Below are 18,316 nucleotides of genomic sequence, written 5' to 3'. Positions count from 1 at the left end.
ATATAGTTTAGTTGCTAATTTGCTTTCACACCCACCAAGCATTATGTTTGAAAGAGGAGTCCCACTGTTCTCCGGAAACAACAAAAAGAATAACAAACAAGTCCCCAGGGTGAACTACCATTATACAATTTTGCTTAATCATGGCTTGTAGATGGAAATGTACACTCGTAATATAGTTTAATATTAACCCTCTAAGAAATTTGTGCCGAAAAAGGTAAGGACCTTCTCCCTGTACCATTCTCTACTCACTATCAGTTTACAGCTCTTTGCACCAAAACCCATAAATGACCTCATCCCCCGTCCCCAAAAAAGGATATCACACGGGGACTTTGCTAGCAGGCTACTGTACTCTAGGGATTGTCACACTTCAAGGATTGTCCACTAAGAAAAGAGTCATTAGTGTAAGGTTAGAAGTCACAAAGCTAGTGTTGCCTATAACAGAGTGACAATCAGAAGTCAGCCCAACAATAGTGGTCATTATCATGCACGGGGATTTTCCTATTCGTTTTGTAATGAACGCTAATCCCTCACTTTTCTATGGAGGAAAGGAAAGGGATAATGCATGTACAGTATGTTTCCACAAAATCATGCGCCTTGTGATTTTGAGGACATATTGATGACAACCCACCTAAGTAAAACAGGAGTCTCATCACACCATCCTAACCTATATTTCAGTAGGTACACAAAAGCCTGTGTGCTTATTTTGTACACGTTACATTTCAATTCATTTGACATTGTAAATTCTCAGAACAAGTATTACAGTGTTATTATTATGTTGCAAAGTGACAGCCTACACCAATCACACCCTACTAAAAAGGCAGCATACATTTATAGACTCCTTTAGTAATTATACAGGCATCTAAAAGGATTAAACCCATGGAAAACACCCATCTACATTTACAATACACGAAATCTTCTGTGGCAATGACAAGTAATATGAGGAATATGAAGCCTCGTTGCATGGTCCGGTTGAGAAAATACGCATTGCTGAACACAGTACTGTAAGTAATAAGACACAATCAAGCAATACTAAAACAGAACAACAAAGAATATTTCTGATGGCCCTTCGCTGGGCATTTTGTGCGAAATATACAAAAAGTAAAGCATTATAACTTCCTATGATTATGGTTGTTTGTAGAATAATGAAAGTGCTTCCAAAATATGTTTACTGTATATAAATAACTACAATTTGCTTATCTTTCCTCCGGGGAGCCTGGGATAATGAAGACTCAGATGTGTGAGCTGTCCTCTGTGGGGAAAAAGCTCTTTTAAGTGCACCTCACCAGAAGCTACATCCGCATAATGGATGCGATGATGTCATGATGCAGCTGACTACGGCAAATGTCCAATGCAGCCAGATCTGTGGCAAGATTATATTCTTTCTGGCTGAAGGTCAACCAATAGCCAAAAGACAAAAATGCCATGTAACCAATGGCACAAAAGCCGTTATTACTTTATAACTGATAACGCCAGACGTTGTGGTTATGTTTAAATATCATTTGTTGAATGCCACGATTGGCACACAGTGGACCTCATCTGTAAAAACTGAAGAAAATGACGTATACAACTGCTGCCCAGAGCACCCAATCAGATGTTAGTTCATTTTCTTTCAATGGGCAACAGATTCATGTTGAATGGCTCTAAATGTTATAATCACTCAGCATATCAGATACATTAGCATTTGTAATGAAGACATTATAACATTTTATCAATAAATAGAACCAACTTAACAAGGAGAAGTATGTCTCTTTTAGCCCTACTTCTCCTGTGGGTCACAGGGGTGCAATTAGTTCTGCACTCTTGTCACCCAGATTCAGTTGATAGCGGGCTAAAGTCTGCTGTTGGCTGATATTATAGAGCTGGTCTAGGCTCTGTGTGGATCGCAACAATAATGTTGGGATCCGTCCAGATACCCGACTGGCAGCCGGCTCAGCCTCAGCGAGAGCCTAAGCCAGGGATCCTCAAACTACGGCCCTCCAGCTGTTGCGGAACTACGCATCCCATGAGGCATTGTAAAACTTTGACATTCACAGACATGACTAGGCATGATGGGAATTGTAGTTTCTGAACAGCTGGAGGGCCGTAGTTTGAAGACCCCTGGCCTAAGCCAACCTCCAAAGCCCAGAGCTCCAGTGAGCACGGGAAGGCAGAGCAGAGAATCAATGACTGGCAGTCACCACTGTGCTCAGAGCAGACCCAAGAACTGAGCAATCGGAGATCTTTGATCACTTACTTCTCAGTTTAGGACCAGCAGGGGGCAGCTGTAGCATTGGATTGATGCTGCAGGTTTGTTTGTTTTTATACATTTCCACACTTCTCTTTCTTAATTATTGGCTCATACAATGCAACCTTTTTTTGGTGGTTTTATTTACAATACAGTATATAGTCCAAAACCATATTTTCTACATCTGCATATTCTTTGAGTAATAGCTGTAGTGTCCTTCACACCTTGTAATGTCCTTATATACAGAACAGCCAGGTGGTTTTGCTCACACAACAGTCACTTGATAAGGACTATACATGGAAGTCACCTCTGATTACTGTTAAATAAAATACACATTCTGGAGAAATTATTTTCCCTAGAAGACAATATTTCAATGTTTTTTACAAAATAAAAGAAAGAAGAAAAAAAAATAAAAAAACACCACACAATCTGCAATAATATAATACCAATGTAATCAAACACTCCTAATAGGTACATTTATTAGTGAATGAATCTTACTGGCACTTGTGTTACTATCGTTATCATACAGTTATAAATTAAAATGATTTATTTTCCTGCAGTGAAAAGGTCACATTCTCTACTTTAAAAAAGATGCACCTTACTTTGACTCAAGATTATAATAACCAACTCAGATCCACAGTAATAAATCAGACAAGCCTTAAATTCTGGTTGCCATTTATTACCAATGCCCTTTATGCTTAGCTCCCATTTTACTGGGCACACCCACAGGCAATAAGTTCCCCATTCCTAGAGACATATATAGGAAACAAAGTGGGACTTTTCATAATGCAAAATGCATATTAATGTTATATATTAAAAAGAATACTATCCACACCAATGATGATTATCAACAGTTAGAAAAGCATCACTCATGTAAGCCAGGACTTCAGTCTTTGACACATCTGGCTGCATGGACAAACTTTAATACAATTACAATTAAAAAAGATTGTAGTTAATCAATAATAATAAATCCATGAATAAATAAATACAATCCAAGACAAAGATCTAGGTTTTCTCTTTCAGTAATTGAGTATCAGTATTACAGCACAAAGACGACATTGCTTTGAGTTTTTGGTCACAGGATAGATACATTGATCACACTGGTTTATGAAGCATGGCCATTAGATGGTTGTTAGACGTCTTCAAGAACCAACCCAGTATTTGAATAACTTATATCCATGAAACATGAGTTTCCATGACACCAGAAGAGTCTGCATGTCATTTTCATATCTGAAGCGTTACATGAGCTATGAGCCAAATAATCCCACCCAACACAGATCCCCCCACCCTTTAAAATGAGCCTGCTGGGGTCAATGGAAGCCCATAGCTCCTCTGTCACCCCCATGTCATTTTACCCCAGGTATGTCAAACTGACGGATTTGTGGTCACTTCCAGCCCAACAAATTTTTTGTGCCCCTTGCTCATATGAATTTAATAATGTTCCAGGCCTAGGAAAAAAAGCCTACATTTCCATGCATGCATTTGCTGTTAAAATACTTTACAAACTGCTTTCCTTTTTTTCTTGTTCGATAAAATATTACTATCATTACAATGTAAGAAAGTTTTTTTTTTTGCAGTTTAACCAGTAGATGTTGAGGCCCCTTGAAGAGTTCCCACACTCAGTTTGGCCCTTTTGTATTTGAGTTCAACAAACCTGCTCTAGCCAAACATAACAAAGTATGGAATATCTACAGCTGCCCAATTAGCTAATGTCCATCTATGTGGTTATAGACAACTTACAGCAAATAAAGTCACAATTAAAAAGGACTGGTGGGTTTTTCCTGATCTTTCGATGATTTTAAAAACATGAATGGTTGCCATTGTGAATGACTTACTTCTATGAGAGTACAATCGTAAATGCACATGCTCAACTATTATACATCATAGTTTCAAGCTTAGTCATTTACCAGATGCTTGTCATTTAGGTAAACGTTTCTCATTTCTTAATGCTTTTCAAGACCTGTTATTTGTTTTATTACTGGAAAACAGCGAATCTGGCAACAGCTGATTGCTGTCAAATAGCTACTTATGCAAACCCAGAGTGACAGAAGTGTTCTCCCAACAAAGAAAAATCAAGGGAGGAACCATGGGAAAAAACCCAAACAACTCGCTCAATAACATCCTGCAAAAGCATTGGCAAGCTGGCAATAGACATACAAGAGCAAGTAAATCTGCAGACACAATCAACAACCTGAAGGCATACTATCTATTGGTGAGCAGATTCCTAAACATGTACATTCTACTTTTCCAAGCTTACATGTTTAACTGAATGGAGAGGGAAAGGGTACATAGGAAGAAGACACAACAAGGCACACATCTCCCCGGTCACCTATTTCAGAGGGAACAGCAGCACCCATACAAGGTTTTTTGCGTAAACCCTAAAAGCAGTTGGCCTATCCAACACGGACTGCCCTACTTCTTTCTAACTCACCTAAATTAAATTTTCGATGAGAAAATGTCAAGTAGCTCATAGACAATGGATCAATCTTTTTCAACCAAGGTTAGTCTAGGCTGCAAGGGGTTCTTTGAGCGGCTGAAAATTCTTCTTCCACCTGCAGTGACCACCAATGCAAGGAGGCAATTATCCACTGGCTACCAATGAAACAGGTATATCATGGAAAAACACATATGCGAGAGTCAGGGGAGCTGCACACCCCAAAAGACTGAAAACATGGAAAAATGCTCTACGGGGCTTTTTAGCAGCAAGAATAGACAAATATCTATGTGTAAATTAATTATTTTATTTAGTAGCATGTATCTACTAAATAAAATAATACATTTTTTATACACATAGATATTTGTCAATAACCACAATATCCATCCCCAAAGTAGGGATGTACATCGGCATGTGGCAGTCCAGAGGTGGTTAAAATGATTTTTTTTTTATGGTTAGCATAAGTGACAACAGGCGCAGGGAGCATTTATCAAGCCACCTGCCTATGACAAGCAAGTCCGACATACATAATATATTACACTTCTGTCTGAAAAAAAAAAAAAAAAAAAATTATATATATATATATATATATATATATATATATATATATATATATATATATATATATATATATATATATATAGAAAAAAAGTTTTTTTTTTTTTTTTTCTTTAAATAATATAAAAAAAAAATTTGATCTCTGAGTCTGATGATATTTACCAGATTCAACCTCTAATAGTATATACAGTATATATATCGTCATTAATAGTATATACAGTATATTTCTTCTGTCTGTTATTCTCAGAGTCAATTAGAGATTGTGCTCCCTAACCATATAGCTGGTTATTTATATTTACCACTGCATAGAGATATTTAAGAAGAAATTGCCTTTTATTTGAAACTTTCATATTAACTAAATTATACACCACACTTTTTTTTTAAGGTCATTGTCCTATGAATCGATCAAAATAATATGAAAATATTATGAAAATAATCGTTAGTTGCAGCCCTAGTTGTAGGTATAGTTGCTTGTATCGGCAGTTCCCAGAGACCTAAAAATTATTTTAAGGGTTCCTCTGGGGTTAAAAGCTACAGAGATTAGTTGATCATCAATCTTTGGATAACAATCTATAGGGGCACCTTTATACTAATATGTTAGCATCATTTTAGTTTTTTTTTTTTTTTTCTTTAATTATTTATTTTTTGTATAAAATGAAGATGTAGCTTCAAAAAGGAATGAATGATTTTATAGCATTTAAAAATTATCTTAAAGTGATTATAAATGTTATTAAAAAACCAAACATCATACTTACCTTGCAGTGCAATGATTTTGCACAGAGCAGCCTCAATTCTCCTCTTCTGGGGTCCCCAGCCAATACTCTGGGCTCCTCCTCTCATGCCAACATAGGAAAATGCTTTCTATGGTGGCACTCATGCCTGCTCGATCCCAAGCTGCGCTGTGTGTGTCTATTCACACGCACACTGTGTGGGTTTGGCCCCACCCTCTTCTCCCTTGCCACTGGATTTAATTGACAGCAGCAGGAGCTATTGGTTCACACCAAGTCAAGTAATGAGATGAGGGAGAGAGAGAGATTAGCAATGCTGCTTTTGGGCACAGTGCTGGATTGAGATAGCGTTCAAGTATTGGGGGGGGGGGCTGCACATAATAGTTTTTTTACCTTGATGCAGAGAATGCATTACAGTAAAAGATCTGAATCTTTACAACCACTTTCATTTATGCATTCTGTACAGGACAGAAAGGGCTGAATCATATTGATGTAGGGGTTCCCTAAGACCCTTGGTAAATGGGTTGAGAAAGGCCACTCTAACTCATACATTTTACATTTTAGAAATCTACCATAAGACACTGCCTAAAATAATATAATAATATGTTTAGTAACCTTAGGAAAACCACCTCATAAATGTCTCACAATGGTTAAACAATCAAGGCACAGAGAAAATCTTTATGTCTGCTGTTCATTTCTGTGCCAGAAGGCCACTTCCTTCCTTCTTATATTGCAAAAAAAAAGATAGTACATTGTCCTGCAACTGCAAGAAAGTCTGAGAGTCTTCACAGAAACATAGCTGTGCTATATCAACATCACAATCTATATTGAACAGGAAATCTGCCAGTGGGTAGCACATTGTGATTAGTGGAAAGTTTATTGAGAACATTTAGCTTGGATGATCTGGAGAGGAAGTCTAGAGGCCTCCGTAATGTCTGACTATGAAAGGGGAATATGACAGCTGCACCGCCAGCACGAGAGGTGTTCACAACCTAAGTGATGGAACTAAACGTAGGCTTGCCTTGTTTTTACTGTCAGCAGACATCTGCAATTCATTACAACAGGCAGGATAACGTAGCTGCAATTGTGATACCCAGAAAGCATTCCGAATCTAATACATGTAAGAAATGTACAGCGCAAGCCAAATCTGTTTAGCATCGAATAGTTAATAGTTTTTTCTAGCAATCAGGAATGACTCTCACAATAAAAAATCTGTTGAATTTAGTTTGGAAAACAGACATGAAAAGAAAAGTATTTGTCCACCAGTATGTGAAGTGCCACCGCAAGCACCGAGCGTCTGTTCTGTCTAGTGAAGTTGTGAGTTGGTGTTTTCCTGATTACGTCACTGGAAAATCCATTTACACTCTCTGCACAGTCAAAGCCATCTGCTAGCATAAAGCCTCATGAACACTGCTGCTGGTAAACGGACGTTTAGGAGCAGTTTTTTCAGCTGCCCCTGAACTCTCCTCTATGTTATCTTATCAGTATACAGGGTCGTTTAAAGTCATTTCTAGGCAGTTGAGTTTAGAAGCATTTTTTTGGAACGCAAAAAAATAAAAAAATGGGTTCAGACAGATGTTCAGAGGCATTTGCAATGTTTGTAAACGCTGCTAAACACGGTAACTCACATTTAACAGCACTTCGTTTACAGACTTAAAAAAAAAAAAACGCTTTACAAATGCTTCTAGATGCAAACACGGCTAAACAAATTAAATCGTTCAGGCGAGGTTACATCCCGTGTAAATAAGCCTAAGTGTTTGATGTTGGGCTATCAAATCATCAGCAAAATCTGTACAGTATTTTCTTTCACCTTTCACTTTCTCACTACGCAGCCTGGGGAATTCAATAAAGAAGTAATGACACTTCTCTGTCTCTTTAGAACTTCCTGCACCTAATTCAGGCAAATATTTGCACTAATTACCAACACGTGCAACAAATTCAGGTGGTTCTTACTATCACCACCTTCCACCTTATCGCTATAGCAGTGACAGATTCTTAAAGGTTACCCCAAGTTCACAGATTAGGAAAGTGGTGGAACGTTAGCCCATACAGGGATGTTGGTTCTCAGAGTGAGCGTGTTCTGTGCTGGGAAGCCATCATGAATGGGACACAATCCTGGAGCACAGTGCTCTATCCTTGCCCCCATTTGTCTGTTGGCCGGGAGCCAAAACTAAATGTAAACAGAGGGGCCAGGAATACTGGTGATACATAGTTTGCATGTTCTCCCTGTGCCTGTGTGGGGTTTCCTCCATGCTGGTAGGTTAATTAGCACTTGTCTAAATTGGTCCTAGTATGTAGATGTAAGAATGGTAAAGGGCAGTTGTCTCCAATATGCAGCTCTTTGTCTGCCTTCATCCGGCCCTTGAGGCATTATTCCTGCCACTGACACCAAAGATGGGGCATAATTCCTTCCACTGAACTATATAGTTAATATGCCCTGCTATGTATCTATGTTTATAAAAGGAAAAACAAACATCTAAATTCTTCGATCTGAATTGCCCACACTTTCCACATTCTCATAAACATGTGAATAAGCAAAAAATGTGAATAAATGCTGTTGCTCTCCACGCAGCTGTGCTTTATTACTGTGATATGACATCATTTTTATGTAATCACATTACCATATACACGGACTAAGCAGCGTGTATGGAGCACCCCAAAGTGATTCTAGGTGCCAACATAAAACAAAAACACAACCCCTCCACCAGTTTTGCTCTCATCTGGGATACTGGATCATACACACTGGTATCATCTAGTAAAGTTTTTGGCCCTCCCAGGGGGTCTAGCGGTACTCCTCTAGGGCATCAATAACACAGATGTTTCCTCTTCCTTCTAATCAGAGTGGTTGCACACGGCATGAAGCACGTTTGCTATAGCATAGTGAAGTGGGGCCAGAAGAGCACAGAGCAATATTGTGGACTACACCATATTTTCTATAATGGTTTTCTGGCGACACTTAGGATATTTTTGATGTTTTTTAATCACATGCGTTTTTGTTTTATGTTGGCACCCAGAATCACTTTGGGGAGCAGACATACTGCTTAGTCAGTGTATATGCTATTATTTATGTAATTATGTCATATCACAGCACCAAGGATACTTTCACACTGAGGCGGTTCCAGCATTAGCGGTAAAGCACCACTAGTTTTAGAGGCGATTTACCGCTGTTATAGCGACACTTTTCGGCCACAGCAGGGCTCTTTAAACCCCCGCTACCAGCCAAAGAAAGGATTAAAAGCCCCCATGTTGTGGAGCTGCCTAAGCGCTTTGCAGGCGCTTCGGGCAATGCTACCCATTCATTTCAATGGGCAAGGCATGTATACACCACTCCCGCACTGCCCCAAAGATGCTGCTTGCAGGACTTTTTTCCCGTCCCGCAAGCGCACCGCCCTAATGTGAAAGCACTCAGGCTTTTACACTGGCGAGGCATGAGAGGCGCTTTTCAGGCACTATTTTTTAGCACTAAAAGGCCTGAAAAGTGCCCCACTGTGAAAAGGGTCTAAAGCACACTACTGTGGAGCACGACACCATTTAATATGATAATTTCTTTCACGGATACCAACGATGGGGCACTATTCCTCCCACGGACACCAACTATTTCTTCCCCCAATACCAAAGATTGGGCATTGTTTACTCCCACTCGGCACGGACCGCCCGCCCCCCCCCCCCAAAGTCAGTAGAACAGTAAACTGGCCCCTTCTGTAGAAAATTTGGTGACCCCTGGTATAGGGCTTTAGATTGTAGGCACCTTCATGGCAGAGACTGATGTGAATGTACGATATCCATTTGTCGTCCACCTCACATAGGAGAGCAGAACAGGCGGGACATTGTTACTGCAGCCGCCCAGGCAATTCAATGCACAGCTCCGTGACACACGGAGATCACCGCACAGATCCGGGCATGGGTGAGGCTGCATTTAGACACTGGCAAGCTGCATAAGGGGGAAGAGTGTGCCCAGGGCAAGCATTGCAGAGTTTTGTCCGCAGCTAAATCAAGTTTTTTGTGCCCACAGTGCTGCTGCATCCAAAAGTCATTTGTTTGCCTCTGAAACTATCTACCTCTGGCCACTTGTGTGAATGGAGCCATGCTATATAAACCAGGTCACAGGACAAAGGCTGTACTCACTTTATTGACCATATAAAAATATAATAATCTTGATTTTGACCCAGCTAGGTTTTTATCGCCATGTGATAGAATGGGGAAGGGTTAAGTTATTGCTAGTAGAGGTAACGATATGAGCATTCCCAATAGAAGTCTGCTGGAACGGAACCAGGTAGCTTGCTTGGGGCCAGTTCACACCAGATGCAGTTCCATGTGCTTTTTTTTTTTTTGCACAAAATGCATGCAGTGTTTTCCATGTAGTCCAATGGCTCTAGTTCACACCATGCAGTCAGTTTCCGCACCGGAAACTGACTGCATGGTGTGAACTAAAGCCATTGGAATACATGGAAAACACTGTGCATGTATTTTTATCAGGCAGGCTGCATCTGAGGGGAACCGGTGAGGCTGCTTTGATCTCCTGTACCATGCCTGCAGTCTCTGACCAGCTCCTGTACCATGCCTGCAGTCTCTGACCAGCTCCTGTACCATGCCTGCAGTCTCTGACCAGCTCCTGTACCATGCCTGCAGTCTCTGACCATCTGCTGTATGAAAATATTTAAAAACAGTAATTTTCGGTATCGGTTTTCGGCCTAGTGTATTTTTCATTTTCGGTATCGGTTTCGGCACCAAAAAACCCATTCGTGCACCCCTAATTATATATATAATTTTTTTCTCTCTACGATACCCTTTATGAACTTCCCCTAGTACATAGGAGTAAACTTCCTGTAATGTGGTGCCATAGGAATGTATACAGTAGGTCAGTGCCCTTCCTACATACCTCATTTACCTTAGCTGACCTCTATAAGAGATCAAACATTCCAGAATGAACTTGTATGACTCGTATGACTTCTACTCCTGGGATACAATGTATCACCTTAAATTATTCCAAGGCCTTCTTCCAGGCCATTGTTCACTAAACCACTAACCATTAAAAACGATATGGCCTGAATTAGCCTGAATGTCAACAATCAAACAGCAGTCCCAGCAGGATACTCCATTCTCTCTTCCATTAACACAGAGGGTACTTTTGTTGTCCCTGCTCTCCAGCAATAAAGTGTTCCACAAAACACACAAGCAATAAAAAAAAATGCATATCACCTCCTAGACTCCTAAGGGCTCATTTACACTTGCAGTTGGCCTATAGAAACAGCCAAGTGGGGGTGCATGCATGCTGCAGAAAAATGATCCCCCCTTTCAAGTTTAGCAGGCAGTACCACCAACAACACGACCCAATGAAGTGAATATGGCCACTCTGCAACTACATGGCATGCACATGGTCGCAGTATGGTTGTGCATCAATTACAGGGTTAAAAACACCTCTAAAAAGGAATTTATTGTGGATCACGTTTCAGAGGTGCGGTAAATAATTACACATGGCTAAACCTAGCCTAAATGTTATCATGTTTCACAATGGAACTACAAGCATAAAGCCCCTTGCACACAGGGCCATCTAGCTGTATTGTGCATAGACTTTCACAGGCTAGTCACTGCAAATGTCCCAACCAGATGCACTAAGATGCCAGGAGGGACGCACAGAGATAGGATCCATGTGCAAGAGGCCCGAGTCAAGGAACCACGCTAACAAGAGAACCTCCTATTAAACACAGTAATAAAGTGCATGACCCTTCCTTCACCTTCAAATAATGTGGCAGGTACTATTTGCAGGCACAGGGATGATTAACAAATACAAACCCTCCTGTCAAGATACAACATACTATGTATGTGCACTTTATGGATAGGACCCTACTCCAAGCCCCCCCCCCTCATAAAAAAATAAAAAATGGAAGGAAAAAATATAATACCCTCCACACTGTACGAGTTCAATGCTTGTTAAATTTAGGGGTGCTGGAGTAAGGAGAAACATCTTATTCCAAGCACCAGCAGGGTGCATCCTCCTCTGTAAGCAGCTGCCTGCGGCAATCACATGCCTCCTCCACATACAGGGCAGGGTCACATGATGACCACGAGGGACCAACCACAAGCTGGAGCTAAGGGAAGAGGGGACGGGTAAGTAAAAATGGCTGTTCCTGCATCACCTAGACATAGTGAGCATTTAATCCTTGTAGTGCAGGGTGGCCCCTAGATTATTTCTAATTCCTGGAGTTTTTGGGGATTTAAAAGTTGTTGTAAACCCTTCCATATACCCAGTGAAGTGACTGGCCTCAGAGATGGGACAAATCATCCTACATAAATTGTTCCTTTTTATCTGTAGCCCTCTTTCCTCTACATATTTTGTTCAAGGTCCAGTTTTTTTAATGCTTGTGCGAATTAAAAAAAAAATAAAAAAAAAAAAATAAACTGGGCAGAGAGCTTAAAGGGGTTGTAAACCCTCAAGGTTTTTCTCCTTAATACCTAAACCCAATCTTTCCAGTGACAAGAACGAGCCCAGTAGCTCCAGATGGTGTCTCGGGTCCTCACTGGACAGATTGATAGCAGTGCTGCGAATCAAATCCAGTGACACGAGAGCTGGGGGCGGAGCCGAGTCCTGCTGTCTGTCAATTGACGCAGCAGCAGGACTTGGGAGTGCACCAGCACAAGTGCCCCCTTGGAAACCCCCTTGGAAAGTGGGTCTCCGAGGGGGCACTCGATGCGGGGAGGAGCCTGGAGCGCCGGGGGGGGGGGGGGGAGGACACACACCAGAAGAGGATCTGTGCTACTCTGTGCAAAACCCTTGCACAGAGGAGGTAAATATACCATGTTTGGAGAGCTTTGAGAGCTGATTGGAGGGAAGGGACACACCCCCCTCTACACAGCTGAGGTTGTCAATCAGCTCCCTCCCCGTCACCTTTTTTTCTCTTGGTGTCAGGAAAACTTGTTAGAAGTGATTCATACTGATAGCACAGGAACAAAGCAGCAGACAGAATTGACACTAAAGCCCCATACACACTATTAGATTTTTGTCTTTCGATTTACCAAAACCATATAATATGAGGTTAAACCTTAAGAGTTTCAGTTTGTATGCAATCAGGTAGGCCCTTGTACTACGTGGTTTTGGTAAATCTGAAGACAAAAATCTGCAATAATAAAACGTATGTTGATTGGTTTGCTCAAAAGTTATAGCGTTTACAAAATAGGGGATAGATGTCATTTTTATTATTTTATTTTTTTTACTAGTAAAGGTAGCGATCTGCGATTTTTAGCAGGACTGCGACATTGCGGCAGACAGATCAAACACTTCTCACACATTTTTGGGACCATTGACATTTATACAGCAATCAGTGCTATAAAAATGCACCGATTACTGTGTAAATGTCGCTGGCAGGGAAGGGATTAACATTAGGGGCTGATCGAGGGGTTAAATATGTTCCCTAGGGAGGCGTTTCTAACTGTGGGTGAATGAGACTGACTGGAGGAGGAGAGATATCGCTGTTCCTGATCACTAACAGCAGATCTCTCTCCCTTCCCCTGTCAGAACGGGATCTGTCTGTTTATATTGAAAGATCCCCATTCTGACGCTCTTTCCCACAATCCTGGGTGGGCAACGGACACCACGCATCGGGTCACACGCATCGGGTGCGTGCGCCTGCTATGGCTCTCAAAGGAGCCGATGTACACCTACAGTGATTTGCGGGAACCTGCCGCATTATAAGGACGGTGGATTGTCGGCAAGTGGTTAAATCAAAATTAATTCCAATCATTGAACACTCATATAAATGTTTAACATGTTAAATATCATTTCAAGAGTTGCTTTCAGTCCCTCATAAAATAATACTTGGTGATCCTGCCATAAAGATCATTATTTAGGCTCTTGCTGCTATAAGTAGACTCTCCCCTAGTTGCACTCATGCACTACAAGCAACCAGCATTGTAGCACACTGGCATGGCCCACCGTCGTCGCTGTCAGGAAGCTGGTCCACAGCAACAACATGCAGCTTATGTTGGAGTACATGGAGATAGGAAGTGTCTGAAAGAGGCAGTAGGAGATCTGTAGCATTAACATGCAAAAAAGGCCAAGAAGATATAAAAATGGAGAGGAAACAGAACAATCCAATTAGGGTTCCGTTTTCAAATCGGGCAAAGGAGGACAACGCCGCCGCAGACATGGAATTGCACATACTGTCACATCACATACATTCCCCATCATCAGCAAAGAGCACGGCTGCATCTTATGTGGGCACTGCTCATTAGCCTGCACAGATCAATAAGGATGCCAGGTCAGATGACGTACACAACATTAATAGCTGGCGGGCCATCTTTCTGAATGTTCAAACTTTTCCCTACTTTATACGAGGATTTTGTATCTCAGAGCTTCCCAGATTAGGATGAACTACAATTCCCAGCAAGACCTGCCAGTACAGTGTAAACACAGGGCCGGTGCTACCACTAGGCAAACTAGGCAGCCGCCTAGGGCGCACTGCTGCCTAGGGCGCCTGGCCACTGGTGGTCCTACTCTCTTCTCATTGTAGCAAGCAACTAAGTCTCTGCATCAGCAGCTAGCTGCCGCGCCATTCGCACATAGTGTCAGAGGTGCAGTGGCGGCAGAGGACTGTGTCTATGTCCTGACTGCCGAATGAATGGAAGCAAGCAAACATTCATTCAGGGGCACTGGTAGGCTGCATTGATGGGTGCTGGTGAGGCAGCATTTGATGCGCGCTGGTGAGGCAGCATTTGATGCGCGCTTCATTAAAAAGGAAGGGTATACATCCTGAATTATCGATTCAGTTTGATTAAAAGACAATCTAAAATCGTGTCTAAATTGGTTGGTAGGGAAGTAATGCTGACTCCATTGGATAAAAAAAAAAAACTGACGCGTGCATCATTAGCCTGGAGCAGCTTTGCATGGCAACCAATCAGCTTCCGGGTTTCATTTTCAAAAGCTTAAAACAGAATTTTTTTTCTCCCCCACCTGTATCAGATTCTTTTTTTTCTTCCTTTGATAAAGAGACAAATGTTTGGAATATAACATTTTAATTGCAATAGTAAGGACGGAGTTCCTCCCTAAAGGCAAGTCTTGTTTTTTCCATTTTGGGTAGACTAAGGATTTAAGGATTTGTCCTAGAGCCACAACAGGAAGTCACAGGAAATTCCTCCAAAGTGACGGAATTCCCTGGTTGTCACCAGAACTAGTGTCTCCATTGGAAAAGGTCTCCTCTATTGTATTATAGGTGTTCTAATCCCTCTTTATTATATCCAAATCTCTCTCTCTCGATATATATATATATATATATATATATATATATATATATATATATATATATATATATATATATATATATATATATATATATATATATATATATATATATATATATATATATATATATATATATATATATATATATATATATTAGTAAAACTGCAGCTCAGCCGCAAGCTTTTGCTGCCCTTCTGGCTGGCCAAGTGAATTAGGTTTCTTTTTGGGCTCATTTACACATATGGTGTTCTTCTGAAAAGGGGTCCATAGTGGATTCCTTTTCAGAGGCGTTTGCCAGATGGTGAAGTTGGGATAAGTCACCTCCTCACCACTTGCTTTAACCCTCAAAATGCTGGCACAACCCACCACAACCATGTGGTTGTGGCTCATCTCTATTCACTTATGGTACCACCTGGGTACAGCGGCATGGATACAGCCCTGTGTGGTTACATTACTGTGCTTGAGGGAGCGGCCAGGAAAGGTGAGAATACTGTGCCTAATCTGCCTGCTTTTATGGCCTCTCCTGAGAACATAGCTGTGGTGTGTATGGTGCTAGGCCTGCTTTGGAGAGCCCCTCATAGTACAGATAGAAGTCTGTACCCATGCCCTGTGTTAGGCTTGCTGTGGACACCCCCCATAGTAGAAGTCTGTACCCATGCCCTGTGCTAGGCTTGCTGCAGTGAATACACCTCTCTAAGAACAGACAGAAGTGTGTACCCATCCCTTGGGCTAGGGCTTGCTGTGGACACAGCATAGTAGAAGTCTGTAGCCATGCCCTGTGTCAGGCTTGCTGTAGACAACATAGTAGAAGTCTGTACCCATGCCCTGTGCCAGGCTTGCTGTAGACAACATAGTAGAAGTCTGTACCCATGCCCTGTGCCAGGCTTGCTGTAGACAACATAGTAGAAGTCTGTACCCATGCCCTGTGCCAGGCTTGCTGTAGACAACATAGTAGAAGTCTGTACCCATGCCCTGTGCCAGGCTTGCTGTAGACAACATAGTAGAAGTCTGTACCCATGCCCTGTGCCAGGCTTGCTGTAGACAACATAGTAGAAATCTGTACCCATGCCCTGTGCCAGGCTTGCTGTAGACAACATGGTAGAAGTCTGTACCCATGCCCTGTGCCAGGCTTGCTGTAGACAACATGGTAGAAGTCTGTAGCCATGCCCTGTGGCAGGCTTGCTGTGGACCCAACATAGTAGAAGTCTGTAGCCATGCCCTGTCCCAGGCTTGCTGTAGACAACATAGTAGAAGTCTGTAGCCATGCCCTGTGCCAGGCTTGCTGTAGACAACATAGTAGAAGTCTGTAGCCATGCCCCATCCCAGGCTTGCTGTAGACAACATAGTAGAAGTCTGTACCCATGCCCCGTGCCAGGCTTGCTGTAGACAACATAGTAGAAGTCTGTACCCATGCCCTGTCCCAGGCTTGTTGTAGACAACATAGTAGAAGTTTGTAGCCATGCCCCGGACTAGGCTTGCTGTAGGCATTCCTCGTAGTACAGATAGAAGTCTATGCCCAGTGTTAGCCTTACTACAGACTTCTCCTCGTAGCACACATGTACTTACCGCTGCTCGCCTGGCCGGACAGAGTAGAGACGGAGGTCTGCCCCATTGTCAGCCTCCAGGATGGGCTCGTCACAGTCGGCCGTGTTTCAGGCTCCCTTGGCCGTACATTCCCGGTAGAAGTAATCCCCCCATAGACTCATTTCCTCCTCCGGTGTGTGCTCCTGTGTTCCTGTACTCAGTGCACTGAATGCCTGTCATTCCTGGTGGAGATTAGTGCGGGTCACAGGTCACATCCCTCCTCCTCTCCTCCTCCTCCTCCTCCTCATACATCTCTTCACTCCTCTCAGCACTCTCCTCCCCTCACACGACCAGCAGCCTCTTCCCCTCACGTCTCTCCATACACACTGCAACAATCACCCATCTCTGGTCCCAACCACTCTCAGGACACTTCTCATACATTCCTCATTTATTATCAATATTATCCATTGTTTTCCATCAATTACCACATACTTTCTTCATGGATACAATCATATTCTGATCAATAAATCATGAAATGACAATTTACAAATCACAGTTCTATCTGACTAGTGATTGAAATCGGCGTCCCGTGTGTGGAACATTGATTACACGGGTTGTCGGCTATGAAAGGAATATTCCTATTGGAAGGGACCGATTAGAACAGATTAGAATCTATCATTTACAGTGCCTTGAAAAAGTATTCGCACCCCTTAACATTTCCCACATTTTGTCATGTTACAACCAAAAACATAAATGTTTTTTTTTTGGGGATTTTATGTGATAGACCAACACAAAGTGGCACATAATTGTGAAGTGGAAGGAAAATGAGAAATGGTTTTCAACATTTTTTATAAACAAATACGTGAAAAGTGTGGCGTGCATTTGTATTCAGCCCCCTTTACTCTGATACTCCTAACTAGGGATGAGCTCCGGCGTGTTCGCACACTTCACGTGCAGAGCCCGCCAGGAAGTCGGCGCAGCGCTACGCTAATCAGACAGCGAGACATTGCCCGATCTCTGCAGCCGCGCATCGGGGCAATGTCTCACTGCCTGCGATTAGCGCCACTTCCCCTAACTAAGATTTAATATAACCAGTTGCCTTCAGAAGTCACCTAATTAGTAAAATAGAGCCCAATTTATTCTCAGTATAAATACAGTGGTTCTGTGAAGCCCTCAGAGGTTTGTTAGACCCCTTTCACACCACACCGCCCATAGCGTGGGCGGTAAAATGCCGCTATTTTTAGCCGGATTTGCGGCGCATTTTGGCCGCTAGCAGGGCACTTTTACCCCCGCTAGCGGCCGAGAAAGGATTAAAGCAATAGCGGCGTTTTGCCGGCGGTATTACAGCGCTGCCCCATTGATTTCAATGGGGAGCTGTGGTGGAGGAGCGGTAAACACACCGCTCCTTCACCGCTCCAAAGAAACTGCTGGCAGGACTTTTCCCTGACGTCCTGCCAACGCACCGCTGTAGTATGAAAGCCCGAGGGCTTTCACACTACAAACAATGGTGCAGCTTTTTTAGGGTGGATTGCAGGCGCTATTTCTAACGCTATAGCGCCTGTAAAACGCTCTGGTGTGAAAGGGGTCTTAGAGAACCTTAGTGAACAAACAGC

The 18,316-nt window shown here is 42.2% G+C and overlaps 1 protein-coding gene across 5 annotated transcripts in view; it reads right to left on the bottom strand.

Annotated features, from left to right (window-relative positions):
* PHACTR2 (phosphatase and actin regulator 2) overlaps positions 1–18,316 on the bottom strand; it is a 323,856-nt gene that overhangs the window by 173,813 nt on the left and 131,727 nt on the right. Inside the window, exon 1 of one of the 5 annotated variants that reach the window (XM_077486718.1) lies at positions 16,746–16,998. The exons of the other annotated variants lie outside the window; for them this stretch is intronic. Within the exon in view, the coding sequence (XP_077342844.1) occupies positions 16,746–16,791 (46 nt within the window). The 5' untranslated portion in view covers positions 16,792–16,998. Of the gene's footprint in view, positions 1–16,745; positions 16,999–18,316 lie in introns of those variants that run through there. 5 annotated transcript variants of the gene reach the window in all.

This window comes from Lithobates pipiens, unplaced genomic scaffold (genome assembly GCF_037356315.1).
Source record: "Lithobates pipiens isolate NorthernLeopardFrog02 unplaced genomic scaffold, aLitPip1_a1.2 Scaffold_18, whole genome shotgun sequence".
In the NCBI taxonomy this organism is placed as follows: Eukaryota; Metazoa; Chordata; class Amphibia; order Anura; family Ranidae; genus Lithobates; species Lithobates pipiens.
Note: the sequence above shows the minus strand (reverse complement) of the source record. Positions and strands in the feature narration are given on the sequence as shown.